The sequence below is a fragment of the Oreochromis niloticus genome, linkage group LG15 (genome assembly GCF_001858045.2).
Source record: "Oreochromis niloticus isolate F11D_XX linkage group LG15, O_niloticus_UMD_NMBU, whole genome shotgun sequence".
In the NCBI taxonomy this organism is placed as follows: Eukaryota; Metazoa; Chordata; class Actinopteri; order Cichliformes; family Cichlidae; genus Oreochromis; species Oreochromis niloticus.
Window position 1 is genome coordinate 8,716,986 of NC_031980.2, and position 12,805 is coordinate 8,729,790.

The following is a 12,805-nucleotide window of genomic DNA, read 5'->3' on the forward strand; positions in this document are numbered from 1 at the left end:
TTGTACATATTACTAGATTAAGCGAATCCAGTGGGGAAAATGCCAAAAAGAAAGAGTCCTAAGATCCCAAAGTGAATGTTTCAGTGTTTCCAACAGTACAAAGCTTTAATATATTTAACTAAAAAACAAGAAGAGCAGCTATTTAGATTTTAGTTTAACTTGTTTAAACGGGTAATAAAGAAATACTGGCTCTAAGTAGCCATTTATGTTGGTATGGGGCAACTGGCAGCATTAGCTCCATATCACACAGGAAGAAGTAAAAGTGACAGGACTGTGCTTGTGTTTCTTATTATGTGACAGCTCAGAGTCAACAGCATAATAAAACAGCTTGTAACTGTACAGCTATGGCGCTTAGATTTGGCAGAAGGACAAACAAAAGCGCCCGAGCAATAAAACAACAAGTCCACTAGCTTGCTGCGAGCAGCCAGAGGCACACACTGCCCTCCTTTCATACTCCCTCTCTGACAGATGATGATGCCGCTACGCCACATGAAAAAAACAAAAAAGAATCTTTGCAAAACTGTAACCGTTTCCAAACATTTGTATCATCTCACTCACTTTCGTGTTTTGAAGTTCCCCATGTGTGCCGCGGAACTCCCGGGCTCTTGATAATCGCTCTGCCGGCAGATTTCAGGGCATCCATCACGAGGTGTGTCTGCTCTCCGGCAGGTGGATTCCCCAGTCACCGGACCACAGGGAGGAAAAGACGGAACAGCCTGCGCTCGATGGCGGATACGCCGGAAAAGAAAAAGGCGAGGGAGATAGGATACTGATTCAAGTTCCAGCCCCGAGCCTCTCTTCCTCGCTCTCTCTCTATATATCTTTACCTCTCTCTCTCTTTCCCAAGTGATAATGTGAGCGGCTGAGGGCACACACACGAGTCCACTGCACCGTTTCCAAAGTTGAGGGCGTGTCCTTCTAACCTTCACGAGCTTCCTTCAGTGAGAGGGAGTGACCTTAATGGAAAAAGTCATTACAGTCTAAATGTGTGTAACGAGGACTTACACACACTAATGAGTTTATGCCTAATGAGCTTACAACTGCACTTTCTGTCTCATAGGATTTCTTGCGGGTTATTGATCAGTGGTGGGCCCATTGTTACCATGGTTTCTTTTTCTTTAAGTTTAAATTTTTTTCAAAAAATGTCATTTTAGCCCTTTACCATGTTTAATATTTTAACCTTGACTAGAAACAACCCTACAGTTTTATTTAAGGGTGGAGATAAAATCATTAGCTACTGCTGACCATTTTCTGCCATCTGTTTTTTAATGTTTTTTCCACATGTCCGTCTATGTTTCTTGCTAATAATAAACAAAGTAACAAAAGTAGTCAAAAGTCGAAATAATAAATAATTTTTTGGTATTTTGGCGCCATCTTTCGATTGTAGCTCGAAATTGCAATGTCCTTGTAATAACTGCTCTGACATCCTCACCTACTCGACAACATTTAGTAAGATTTTAAACAGATTAAAATGTCAATAAAATTTAGATGGCACGGAGAAAGTGCTTTAGTTTTAAAGGATCTCAAGACAAAAGGATAAAAATTCTGTTCTCTAAATGTAAAATGAAACCGAAATATATAAAATTAGAGGTTTATTTATTTAATAAAACTAAACCTATACCAACTACGTATATTTTATTTAACCAGATTCCATTAAATTTAACACTTTACTTACTCTTACACCTGTAATTTAATTAGTTAAAGTCAGCATATTGTACATTTTTTAACGCAAGGGGCTAAAATCCACTGATGTACCTTTAACATAACCAAATATCTTTCTTTGATGTGTTCTGCCCAGGTTTCATATATTTCCCAATACCAAATAACAATCATAACATTTACAAACATTTGTTTCATATGTGATTATGCAATATTAAGACACAAGGGTCTACAGTTGTGGTCAGAAGTTTATATGTACAGATCATCGGCATGAATGTCATGCTAATTTGGAGAATTTAATGATTTCTTTAAGCAGCATATATCTTAAATGGCTATAAAAACAAGAACTGGGTACACAAGTTTGAATTGCTTTCTCTTTTCTCTAAGAGAAAGAACATTTTCTGTAATTCACACAGGGTCAGAAGCATACATACAGCTTTATATACCTTGTTAAGGGATTTTGTGATTTTATGATGTTTTTCCTTTTTGATACATCTTCCTTTTTAATGTTTCATTTACTCAGCTCTCCTTATAATGCTCCATTTACTCATTTACTCATATGCTCCTGTTAAGAAAGGCTTGGAAAGCACATAGTGTTCACATATCTTTATGTTTTGTCTTTGCTTCTTCTCACACACATACACATGAGCCCCGCAGTATTCGCTGACTCCTGTGAAAGTCTCTTGCAGACACCCTTGGAAACAGGACCCAACTGGCTTCTGTTTTCCTCGAGATAGAAACTACACACACACACACACATATACACTGTGTCCCATACATGCCCAGATTGTCTGTTACAGCCTGACAAAACAGGGAATGCTACGATGTATAAATAAAGCTGACTACAAAGCCTCGGGGTGAGTATCACCCGATCACTCACCCGTGCGCACGTAGTTCTCTGAACAAAACTCTGACTGTTTCTGTATTCTTTCAATGTTTAAAAATGTCTTGCCACTGACATACCTTGACCACATATTTTTGGTGTTCATCAGCAAAAGTCTAGCTGGATATTTGATGACTCTTCTTGGCAAAATTTCATTTAAATTGTCTGGTTTCCTAGCATGGACCAAGCTTTTAAGCATGGTGGACAGATTTTCAGGGCTGAAAGTCGAGGTTTTCAAAAGGCCATTCCAGAAGCCTTCCAGTTAGCCTGCTTTGTCCATTCAAAAAGCCAATTCTGATGTGTGTATGGATCATTGTTCTATTGAAGCACTCAACTGTATCCAAGTTTTAACTGCTTAGCTGTTAATGTGAGGTGATGTTGAAGAATTTGAAGGTAGTCCCCCTTCCTAATTATTCCATCCACTGTGCAATGGACCGGTAAAACTAGCAGCAAAACAACCCCAGCACATGATGCTACCAGCACCATGCTTGACAGTTGGTGCGTAGCTCTTAGGTTTGAAAGCCTCACCTTTATGCCTCAAACATACCTCTGGTCATTGTGGCCAAATAGTTCAATCTTTGTCTTATCTGACCACAGAACCTCTTTCCAGAAGGTTTGTTCATTTCATTTAAAGTATTGGTTTTGGAGCAGGGGCTTCTTTCTTGGTGAGCACTTTCTCAGCTCATAATGATGTAAAACTTGTTTTACAATGGACAGTGACGCCAACGTTCCAGCAGTTTCCAGTTCATGGCACATTTAAGCCTTTGTGGTTCCTGGATTGTTTCTCACTAACCTAACCAATTTCCTCTCATCTGAGGGTGGCAGTTTGGGTCTTCTTCGAGACTTTGGCAAAGTGTTGATGGGTCCAAATAATTTGTACTTACAAACAATACTTTGAACTGATGATCTCGCAATTTGCAGTTGTTTTGAAATGGCTCCGAGAGACCTTCATGACTCGTGTAAATATTCATTTTTCTGAGTTTTGTTCAAACAAACCCTTTTTGTGCTGGCAAAGAGAAACAAAGACTAATGGGGCCTAATAGTACTTGGCCTTGTCAAAAGACACAGAAGAACCTTTACCACCACAAAAATTAAGTGAGTGTATGTACATATTTGAGCCAGTATGCATACTTTTAACCCCGTGCGAATTAGAGAAAATTCAAAATAAATTCAAACTCGTCCACCCAATCCTTTTTTAAAAAAGTCATTAAAGATGTATGCTGTACAATCATTCCACTCTGGACAAAGAACAGTTCAAAGAAATAATTTAAAGCCACCACATTACCCTAACATCCATGCCCATGGATGAGTTAATGTAATCTTCTGACCACAACCGCAAGCACCTGTACCAAAGAAAAATAATTTCTGAGACATAGAGAACGTGAAGTTTGTTTTTTTCCTTCATGGTGAAATATTTATTTAAATTCTCTCCACAACCCAGCACAGATTATGACTTCTCATTTTAAGTCTAAGCTCATCTCACAAGTATTTCACACTCAGGAAGCTAAGCAGTGCGTGTACTGTATAGTCAGGGATTTCTCACAAATCATCTAGAACGGGTTATTACGGTTTAGCCTGCGGTGGCATGCTTGCTGTTGTAGTAATTTCTGGTGCTCTGTGGTCATTTGAGAGAGTCTTTAGTTTATATTTAATGCTCTGAGCAGCACACACTACTGCAACTACACTGACTGCTTTGCATGTGATCATGTGAGTATGTGCCAATCTGCACGTGTTAATGTGTTGTTATTCTGGATACAGCAAGTTGGAGAACCATGCAGCTTTTTAAAATTCAAGAAGGTTGTGTTGCTCCCGTGTCGTCCTGCATCAGAGTGAGCATTTTTACAAACTAAAGAATCATCTCCCTCTTCAGTTTAAAAAAAGAAACAGCTTCTTGAAAGCTGAAAGCTGCACTGAAACAATGCAAAAAAACCCTCCGACCCCGCCTCCACCTGTTTTCATGGAAGACTGGATCTGTGATAAATCGTAATTCTTGGTATTTAGAAGCCCTCTAGTCACTGGCACACTGTCACAGAGCACCCCTGAATCCAATAAAAAATAGCAGTTAGAGGCTTTAGCTTCAAATTTAATCTTCCACTAGACTTCTTTGACAGAAGCGTAATTGAACAGTGCAGCATGCATCATCTGTTTAAGGTTGCCCAATTCATGTGTGAACACTGCATCATAAAATGCTTGAAATACCGATTTAGATTGAAACAAAAGAAAAAAATCATCCTGTTTTGCAGCATGTTTTGGGAAAATGTTTACATCAAGTCACTGACAGGATATTTGAGTCTTAGTCCCCCATAAAACAATTCATGCTTCTGGTGGTCTCTGAATTTGTAAAGGGTGAGGAAGGCAAGATCGCTTAAAGAGCAGAGCCAGATGAAGGGGAGGACTTCATGAAATAGACTTAAACAAGAGGGAGAGAAAGGTAGTTTCTTTTAGAAAGGACAACATAGAAAAAAAACAGACTGGACTAGTCGGCTAACATGCTCTCCTGTCTGCTTTACAGTATATAGCCCTCCTGGGTTTTTTAAAATATCATAGCCTCATGCTTTTTGTCTCATACACACACACTCAAACACACACTCTCATCTTTATTTCTAAACCCGCATCTTCCTCAGAGGGTGCAGCTACAAGGCATCTGGTTGGAGGGCCCATCTTGGAAGCAGAAGGTGACCTTTGCCAACTATTCTCAGGTCAATCCAATGTCAGGTGATGGATTAGTGTACATCCATAAAACCTGACGAAATCTTCAACCAAGCACAACACCTGCATTGAAGAACCTCATACACCGTCCGTTTCAAAGACTGGGAAAACCGTCCCTTCGTCTTCTCCTGCTTCCCCTCCTGGTTTCTCTCGTCCCTCCTGCTCCTCTCCTCCTCCTCCTCTTCCTTCTCCCCCCTCTCGTCTCTCTTCTCGTTCTGAGGCACACAGGTAGTCTTGGGACTGGGGCTGCGGCTGTCCCAGTGACTCCGCTGACAAGCTGCGGCTAGACAGGATGCTACTTAGGCTGGACTGGCGGGCGCCCCTGGGGTGGGTCTCAATTTCAACGCGAACCTCAATATTCGTTCTTTCCCTGCGGTCACAATGAAGAAACACATTGGAGTCATTATACAGTACCGTCCAAAAATATTGCCATTTCATAGTGCACTGCAGTCGGTCCAAAAATCATTATTTAGCAGAAGACATCAAGCTCACAGAGAGAGTCATAAAGAGCTGTCATTGGTGATGAGACATAGTGGCACACTACAGAGCCTTTACGAAACATTATCGAATCAGTCTAGAAATGCATTTACAAGAAATACAAGCAAGTACTTGCACAAGTACTGTTTTAAAAGCAAAGACTGATATACAGAATACTGTGATGGTTTGCTTCAGTTGTGTGTGCATTTGTCTATTTGGTTACTGTATGCGCCATTAACTTTAAGGTGTATCTCCTGAACTCTAATAGCAATATGTAACAGCTGCTTTATCCCACTGACCAACAAGTGGTGGTAATGCACCAACAAATGCAGCAATGGCCCAGCCTCCGCTGCAGAAGAGGAGTGCTTGCAAATAAACAGAGATGGGCGCTTTTCGTGTTTCTGTTTTGTGCCTCCTCACCTCCTCTCTACTCCATCCACCTGCCGCTGACTTGAAAATGATTCTAAGCATGTTAAAGGAAGTCTGAATACCTAAAAAGGTCTCTCAAAGAGGGAGGGGTGAGGTGACAGGGTGTATCCTCTATGGAAGTCAGACTATATGGACCACGGAGAAAGTCAGACTTAGCAAATATATGTTTGTAAGACTAACAAAAAATGTATATACACAGCTATTCTGGTGTCAAGATCTATGGAGTGTTGACCCAGAGTTTACAGTTTTGTCAGTTCTTTGTTCTTTTTGGATTTTTAAAGTGGTTTATGTTAATAGTGTTTTTGTATTTCCTTGGTCTTATAAGTTATTTTGATCCCTGGTTTTGGTTCCCTGTTGTTTTGTTATTTTTGCCTCTACTTCTTAGTGTCGATGATTTTAGGTTTATTAGTTCCCTTTAGCATTCCTGTCCTGTTCCCTCTGTCTCATCTTTGTGTTAGCCTTGTCTGTCTGCAAGTTAATCTCATTATCCGGTCCTGTTCTGTCTCTCTTCCTGTTTAATTCCTGTTTTGTTCTCTGTGTCTTGTGTTGAGTTCAACTTCCCGCATCTCGTCATCTCTGATTTGTTCCCGCCGTGTCTCCCATCTGTCAGTGTAAATAAAGGCTAGCACTCCATCATTTTTCAAGTTTAAATCAAGGATGCCATGAAAACTTTTATGCTCATCTAACAGAGATAATAAAATGCAGCGGCCGGCTGCTGTAACAAAACAGATGACGCAGCTGCACAGTGACATTACTTTAAAATGACAGCTCCGTAGCGAGGAGGACTCTGCTTTCTTGATATGTTCCACTCACATCTCAGATGGGAGTGACTTCAAGCCAAACATTTTCTCGATTAACTCTGAATAACTTTTGTTTGCTTATAAGAAAATTTCCACAGGATATCTTTAATTTAATTGCGAGAGCATACCTAAAACCATTACACACATTACTGTGCAAGTGGCAAGTTATTTTATATTAAACGTTAATGCATCAGTCATTGGACAAACATGTTATTGACCTTAAGTATAGGCATTAAAGCAGGAGAAACTATAAATGGTTGCTTTCAGATATTAAAGTCCTTTGTAAAAACATGTAAACACCTGAGGAAATTGTAAAGGCAATATTTACCTTAAAGGAATCATTTGCATCTCATCAGTCTTGTTATCAGGCACAATAACCACCTTGCAGTCAGACTGGCTGTCCTGCTGGGTGTATCCATGGCGTTTTGTGGCTTCATCCAATCCCGCATATCTATCTGGCTCTGGCGGTGTGGTGCTCGTACTTGGGAGGTCGCCAACTTCCTGTACACTGACTCGAACTTCTTGGACGCTGGTGTTGTTGAGTGCTGGGTTGTTCTGACCCGTCCAGTGATCACTGACTACATGAGAGAATAGAAGATCTATAAGAGAAGTTGAAACTTCATCAGATCGGGTCGAAATTCGGAGCACACATCATAACCGACTACTCATGTATGCCTTCATACGGTCAGACAATATCCCTAACCTGAACTATAGACCGATTAAATTATTGATACTCACAGTTGGCTAAGTCTTCCAGCTGGATTTTGTGTGTTTCAGGGGGCTCACTCTGTGGTCGACACCAACCGTTCCTACAGAGTGACATGGGAACGACCCCATAGACATAAGTCAGCATTAGCGGTACACCCACACCTGAAAGAAAACAGCAAAGAGTAAAGACCTCGTTCTTAACATATTTTTCATAATGACTTTTCTGGACTTTGTGCTTAATGTTAATAACCATATAACCGAAATGTCTTTGCAATAGTGAAGCACTGGATTACAGATAGGCCCATAAGGGTTTTTGATCATTGTCTTGCCTCTGTGTGCTACGGTAGTGCATTTGAAATCAAAATATGATGATATGATCGATCTCCAAAGATTGATTCTGTTCATCTGGGCGTAGCGTTTTGAGTGGGAGAAACGTTTCGTCACTCATCCAAGTGACTTCTTCAGTCTCAGCTGACTGCAGGTTTCCCCAATCCTATAAACAGTACATTTGACCTCCCTGACCTCCCAGCCCATTGTTCCTTCATTGGGCTGGTTTCAGTCATTATGCAAATGTACTGTTTATAAGTTTGGGGAAACCTGCAGTCAGCTGAGACTGAAGAAGTCACTTGGATGAGTGACGAAACGTTTCTCCCACTGAAAACGCTACGTCCAGATGAACAGAATCAGCCTTTGGAGATTTACTTACCTGGATGATTGAGAATGCATCAAGACATGATATGATCGATTTTCAGACTTTTGGCCTTAATTGAAGAGGTCAAAAGTATTGCATTATATTCTATTTTTACACAAAGTGCCCCTTTAAGGACTTCAGTTATTGTCTTTTTATCAATATCATCATAATTGTTATTATTATTATTATCACAACAACAACACAAAACAAACACAAGGGGGAGCCTTTCCTGCTTTACCCTGGACTGGACACATTCAAGCTGCCAGGCACTTATAGACACAGGCTTTTTTTTAGAGGCGTTTTAGCCATAAGTAACTGGAAAAAATTAGGCATATAGAGTGGACATAAAAAAGGAAGAAATACTCATTTTCCCTGAAATTATATCCTCATAATCATTATGTTCTTTAAGTGAGTAACATTGGTTTCCTTCCAAGCTTTTCTAAAAATAATTTTAGTTGCAGACGAGGCAACCGGATCTTCATTTAGTCATCTATTTTATGTGCTGTTTGTAAGAAGCTGTGTTTTATTCTATTTTAGCAATAACAAACTTTTTTTTAACTTTCCTATTTCATCCTTTTGATCATGATCATCATTTATATACAGGATTTTATGCTGTATATAGTATTTATTATAGGAGGAAAATAATTAGAAAGAGAAGCAAAATGTGTTTCCTGGTTAATTACTGTTATTTATATGAACTGATTATGGTGCGGACAATTGCGCAGTAGACACCTAAACAAAAAGTGTCTTCTTTGTTACATTTGTGAATGTAGAGATGAACACAGATGTTTCCTTAGAAGCTCTAAAAATGTGCAGTCCATACCCTGTCAGGATACAATAAGACAGTTTTCACAAAAATAAATCATTAGTCACTCTTATGGATCGACTCATCATAATAGCAGAGGAAAATTAGAATGTTGCAGGGCACAGCTACGCTGGGAAAGTCAAATTTTATTTAACGAGCTGTACTTCTTTTGATTGTCCTTCGTAACCTTCACAAAAGTGCTTTGAATAAAGCCCAAGCCTGATGACCAGCAGCCTCCCTACGCTGTGCAATTATGCAACCTGTGATTGAGATAGGAGTTTGAGAACACAAAGAAGAGTGCCAGCCAAACAAAGGGACATCATTAACACAGCGGGAACACTGGGGCGCTATTGACTCAGCAAGAGGGTGAAACCAGGGCAAGAGGATGAACCTGCCGGCCAAACAGATCACACAGGGAGAGGAGTGAAAGCGAAAGACAGTGTTCGTCTGTGTCCAAGAGAGACACACACACACAAAAAAAACAGAGTGCTTTGACTCAAATATGAGAAACAAAACAACAGTTGGAGGGCAGTGAGAGCACAAAATAGAAGATGTTCGACAAAACATATGGCGGCGAGAAAATGAAGTAAAAATGGCTAAAGAAACTGCACAGTATGCAAGCATAGTTGTACATGCAGGGGTGAGAGGTAAGGTGACGAGTACAATGCGGCTAAATGTGTCTTTGAGTTTCTGTGCGGCAAGCGAGGACCAGTCAGAGTGGGGTACAGTTATGGCTGTGACACTGCGGGGGAAAGATAAGACTCTACTGAAGTCTTAAGAATTTCTGTCACGGCTGGGACTGTTATCTAAAGTAGCATGAGTCATTGAAATGCTACTTTGCACTGTGTGTGTGTGGAGCAATGAAATAACGTGGTATGTTTGTATACAGTAGCCTGGCTTGTGGATATTTGTATGGCTGGCACTAAACCCTATGCAGATTGCTTGGCTGCAAATTCATATCTGTAGAATTTATGGAAGAAATACAGCAGTTTAGGAAAAATTCTTCACTGTCTTGCTGAGTTATATAGGAAAATAAACTGTGCAGTACTGCATAGAGGTAACACACGCAGACTTATTAATTAAAAGTCAAGGATGAGTTTAGAAAACAAACAGATTTATGATTTTGGGAGATATTTTTTTGTTTAGCAGCATGCTTTAGAGCTGCTGTTAGGTCAGACATGTTAGTGTGAGCTAACACAGAAGGCAGAGTGGGATCAGTTCATCATCAAACTTTCAGGGTGAAAGCAAAAATACAGTCATGTAAAAAAGAAAGTTTTCACAGCACTCTATGCTCTAACTCTCATCAAGTACATCCTTGATGCTTTTTATACAAATTAACAGGGAACGTAGCAGCCGGGTGCTGCCGGGTGCAACCATGAACTCCACTGCATGCCAAAGCACTCTAGAGTCAAGTATGGCAGCTAAAGATTGGCTAAAATTGAATCATGCAACTGGACAATGATCCCAAGCAGAGCAGCAACTCTACAACAGGATGCCCAAAAAAGAAAAGAATCAGATGTTGAAGTGGCACAAAGTCCAGACCTCAGCCTGAGTGAAATACTGTGACAGGACCTTAAGTAAGCTGTGCATAAACAAGCGCCAGCAAACTTCAATGAACTGAAGCAACACTGTAAAGACGAGTGGGCCAAAATTCCTCCACAATGATGTGAAAGACTGATACAGTCATACAGAAAGCATTTACTTGAATTTGCGACTGGCAAAGATGTTTCCACATGTTACTAAATCATATGGCACGCTCAGTTTTTGAATGGACTGAATGTTTTTTACAAAAGGTTTATTTATTCCTTTCACTTTAAGTTTTAAATTGAGTTGATACATTTTCTGCAGTTTTATCCATTTTTTTTTTTACTGAAATTAATTCTTTATAACACAAGATCAACAACAACAACATTTTGCCCTTTGAATGTTCTCTCTGGTTTGCAGGATAAAAAAATGTAACATTACTATTTTATGTTCCTTACCCACAGTGACAGCTGCTATGACCGGTGACACAAACACTGACATCATCACCCCACTTGCCACAGTCAAGTAGTGCTTACTTCCTGAGATATTGTTTTTCTTACAACGACCATGGACCTGGAAGGTAATAAACAGAGCACAAATCACATTACTGAAATTCAAAGTGCTCAGAGTTTTCATTTTCTATCTCTGCAGCCATTTACTCATGCCCAATAACACACACACACACACACACACACACACTGCAGCATGCCTGTGAAGACATTATAAGACACACCATGGCTCTGACAAAAAGAAAACTAATCATATCTAAGGGGATTTCATTTGCAGCTTAATTTCCCTAGGATATGTTTTTAGTTTCTAAGGTAAGGGGAGCTTTGATCTACTAGTCACATGTGAAGTGCAAGGTAAGCAGACATGTTATTGCTATAAACAGCATAAAACAATACATTAATATACAGCACAAAGTTAACAAGTTACACAGTGTGACATGGGCTTTACTGACCTTGCGGCCCATGTAGATTGGTATCCCAACAATGATGACTGGGATGGCGATGCCTGCTATAAGGGAGATGACCACAGGTGCTCCGAGCAACATCCCCACCTGCCACAGTACCTTGCGGGTTTGAGACCATGGCTTCTTCCCCCAGAATGTACATCCTGAGGGACTGAGAGACAAAGCAGACACATCAAGAGAGATCAGTTACTGTAAAACAACAAAAGATTTGGTACAGACATTCCCTGCAGACTTGGTGATCCCTTACAGTAACTCCCTTTTGATGTGCAAAAACAAATTAAATTCCTGTAAAAATGAGCGGTACTTTATTTTAAGACTTCAAATAAATGCCCTCATAATCATTTGCTATAATCAACAAAGCATCATCATGTAGGTCTGATGTCAAATAAACCATTTTTGATATGGATTCCTTATTATAGTCCTGCTTTCATTTCCTGAAGTGCAATCATTTACTACTTATCATTTATTCAAATACTCATTTATCATATTTAACCATTTCCGATAGAGAAATTGGTAAAACCAAGCTGCCTGGATTGGTTTATCAGCAATAGCTAGTCTCTTACTTAAAATATGACTGGATAAAAAAGTCTATTTTACCTTCAGTGTTACCTTAATCTGCTACCAGCCTTTGGTGCTGTGGTGTAATTTTAACTGTCTAGAAGAGTAATACAATGTGACGAGTGCTGTCTGATTTTTAATCAAGCGGAAAAATAACTTTTATAAAGAACACAAATAGCACCCGAGGGCTATGTTTTTCTCGAAGTATGCATTTAGGCCACTTTGGGGATTTTAAAAGCATGAGTGGGGGAAATTATGGTAAGAGATTATGGCTGCGTTATTCTGAACTGGCTGACGTTAAAAGCTTTGCCATTCTGTACGACATCCACTGTAATTTGTTATATGAAAGCCAGAAAAGACCGAAGGGAGAGGAGAGAACAAAGGAAGCGGGGAAAGGAGGACAAAATTAAATAAAAAAGGTCATCAGAAATAGTCGGTTTCAGATGACAAAAAAACAACAACTTTGATTAAAATTTGATACAGTGCATATTACGTATCCAACTACAGTGTATTAATTTTTTTTAGTTTAATCAAAGTTTAAATGTAGCACTTTGTCTTCCTGTAGAAAATAGCTGGTTATCCTGTATAG

General features: G+C 39.7%; 2 protein-coding genes across 10 annotated transcripts in view; both read right to left on the minus strand.

The window, feature by feature from the left end:
- Positions 1–937, minus strand: part of si:dkey-71h2.2 (low density lipoprotein receptor adapter protein 1) — a 49,754-nt gene extending 48,817 nt beyond the window's left edge. For 2 of the 6 annotated variants that reach the window (XM_005460310.4, XM_019346059.2), the window contains exon 1: positions 559–935. In XM_005460310.4, coding sequence (XP_005460367.1) covers positions 559–643 — 85 coding nt within the window. In that variant the 5' untranslated portion in view covers positions 644–935. Of the gene's footprint in view, positions 1–558 lie in introns of all 6 variants that reach the window. The other 4 variants (XM_019346060.2, XM_005460308.4, XM_025898769.1 and 1 more) reach the window with 4 other exon arrangements.
- Positions 938–2,255: 1,318 nt separating this feature from the next.
- The window catches only part of si:ch211-278j3.3 (E3 ubiquitin-protein ligase RNF19B), a 35,296-nt gene continuing 24,746 nt past the window's right edge, over positions 2,256–12,805 (minus strand). For 3 of the 4 annotated variants that reach the window (XM_005460299.4, XM_013264336.3, XM_005460300.3), the window contains 5 exons: positions 11,647–11,809; positions 11,144–11,258; positions 7,696–7,827; positions 7,286–7,556; positions 2,256–5,621 (listed from right to left, as the gene is read on the minus strand). In XM_005460299.4, the coding sequence (XP_005460356.1) occupies positions 5,330–5,621; positions 7,286–7,556; positions 7,696–7,827; positions 11,144–11,258; positions 11,647–11,809 (973 nt within the window). In that variant the 3' untranslated portion in view covers positions 2,256–5,329. The remainder of the gene's footprint in view (positions 5,622–7,285; positions 7,557–7,695; positions 7,828–11,143; positions 11,259–11,646; positions 11,810–12,805) is intronic. The other variant, XM_025898768.1, reaches the window with a different exon arrangement.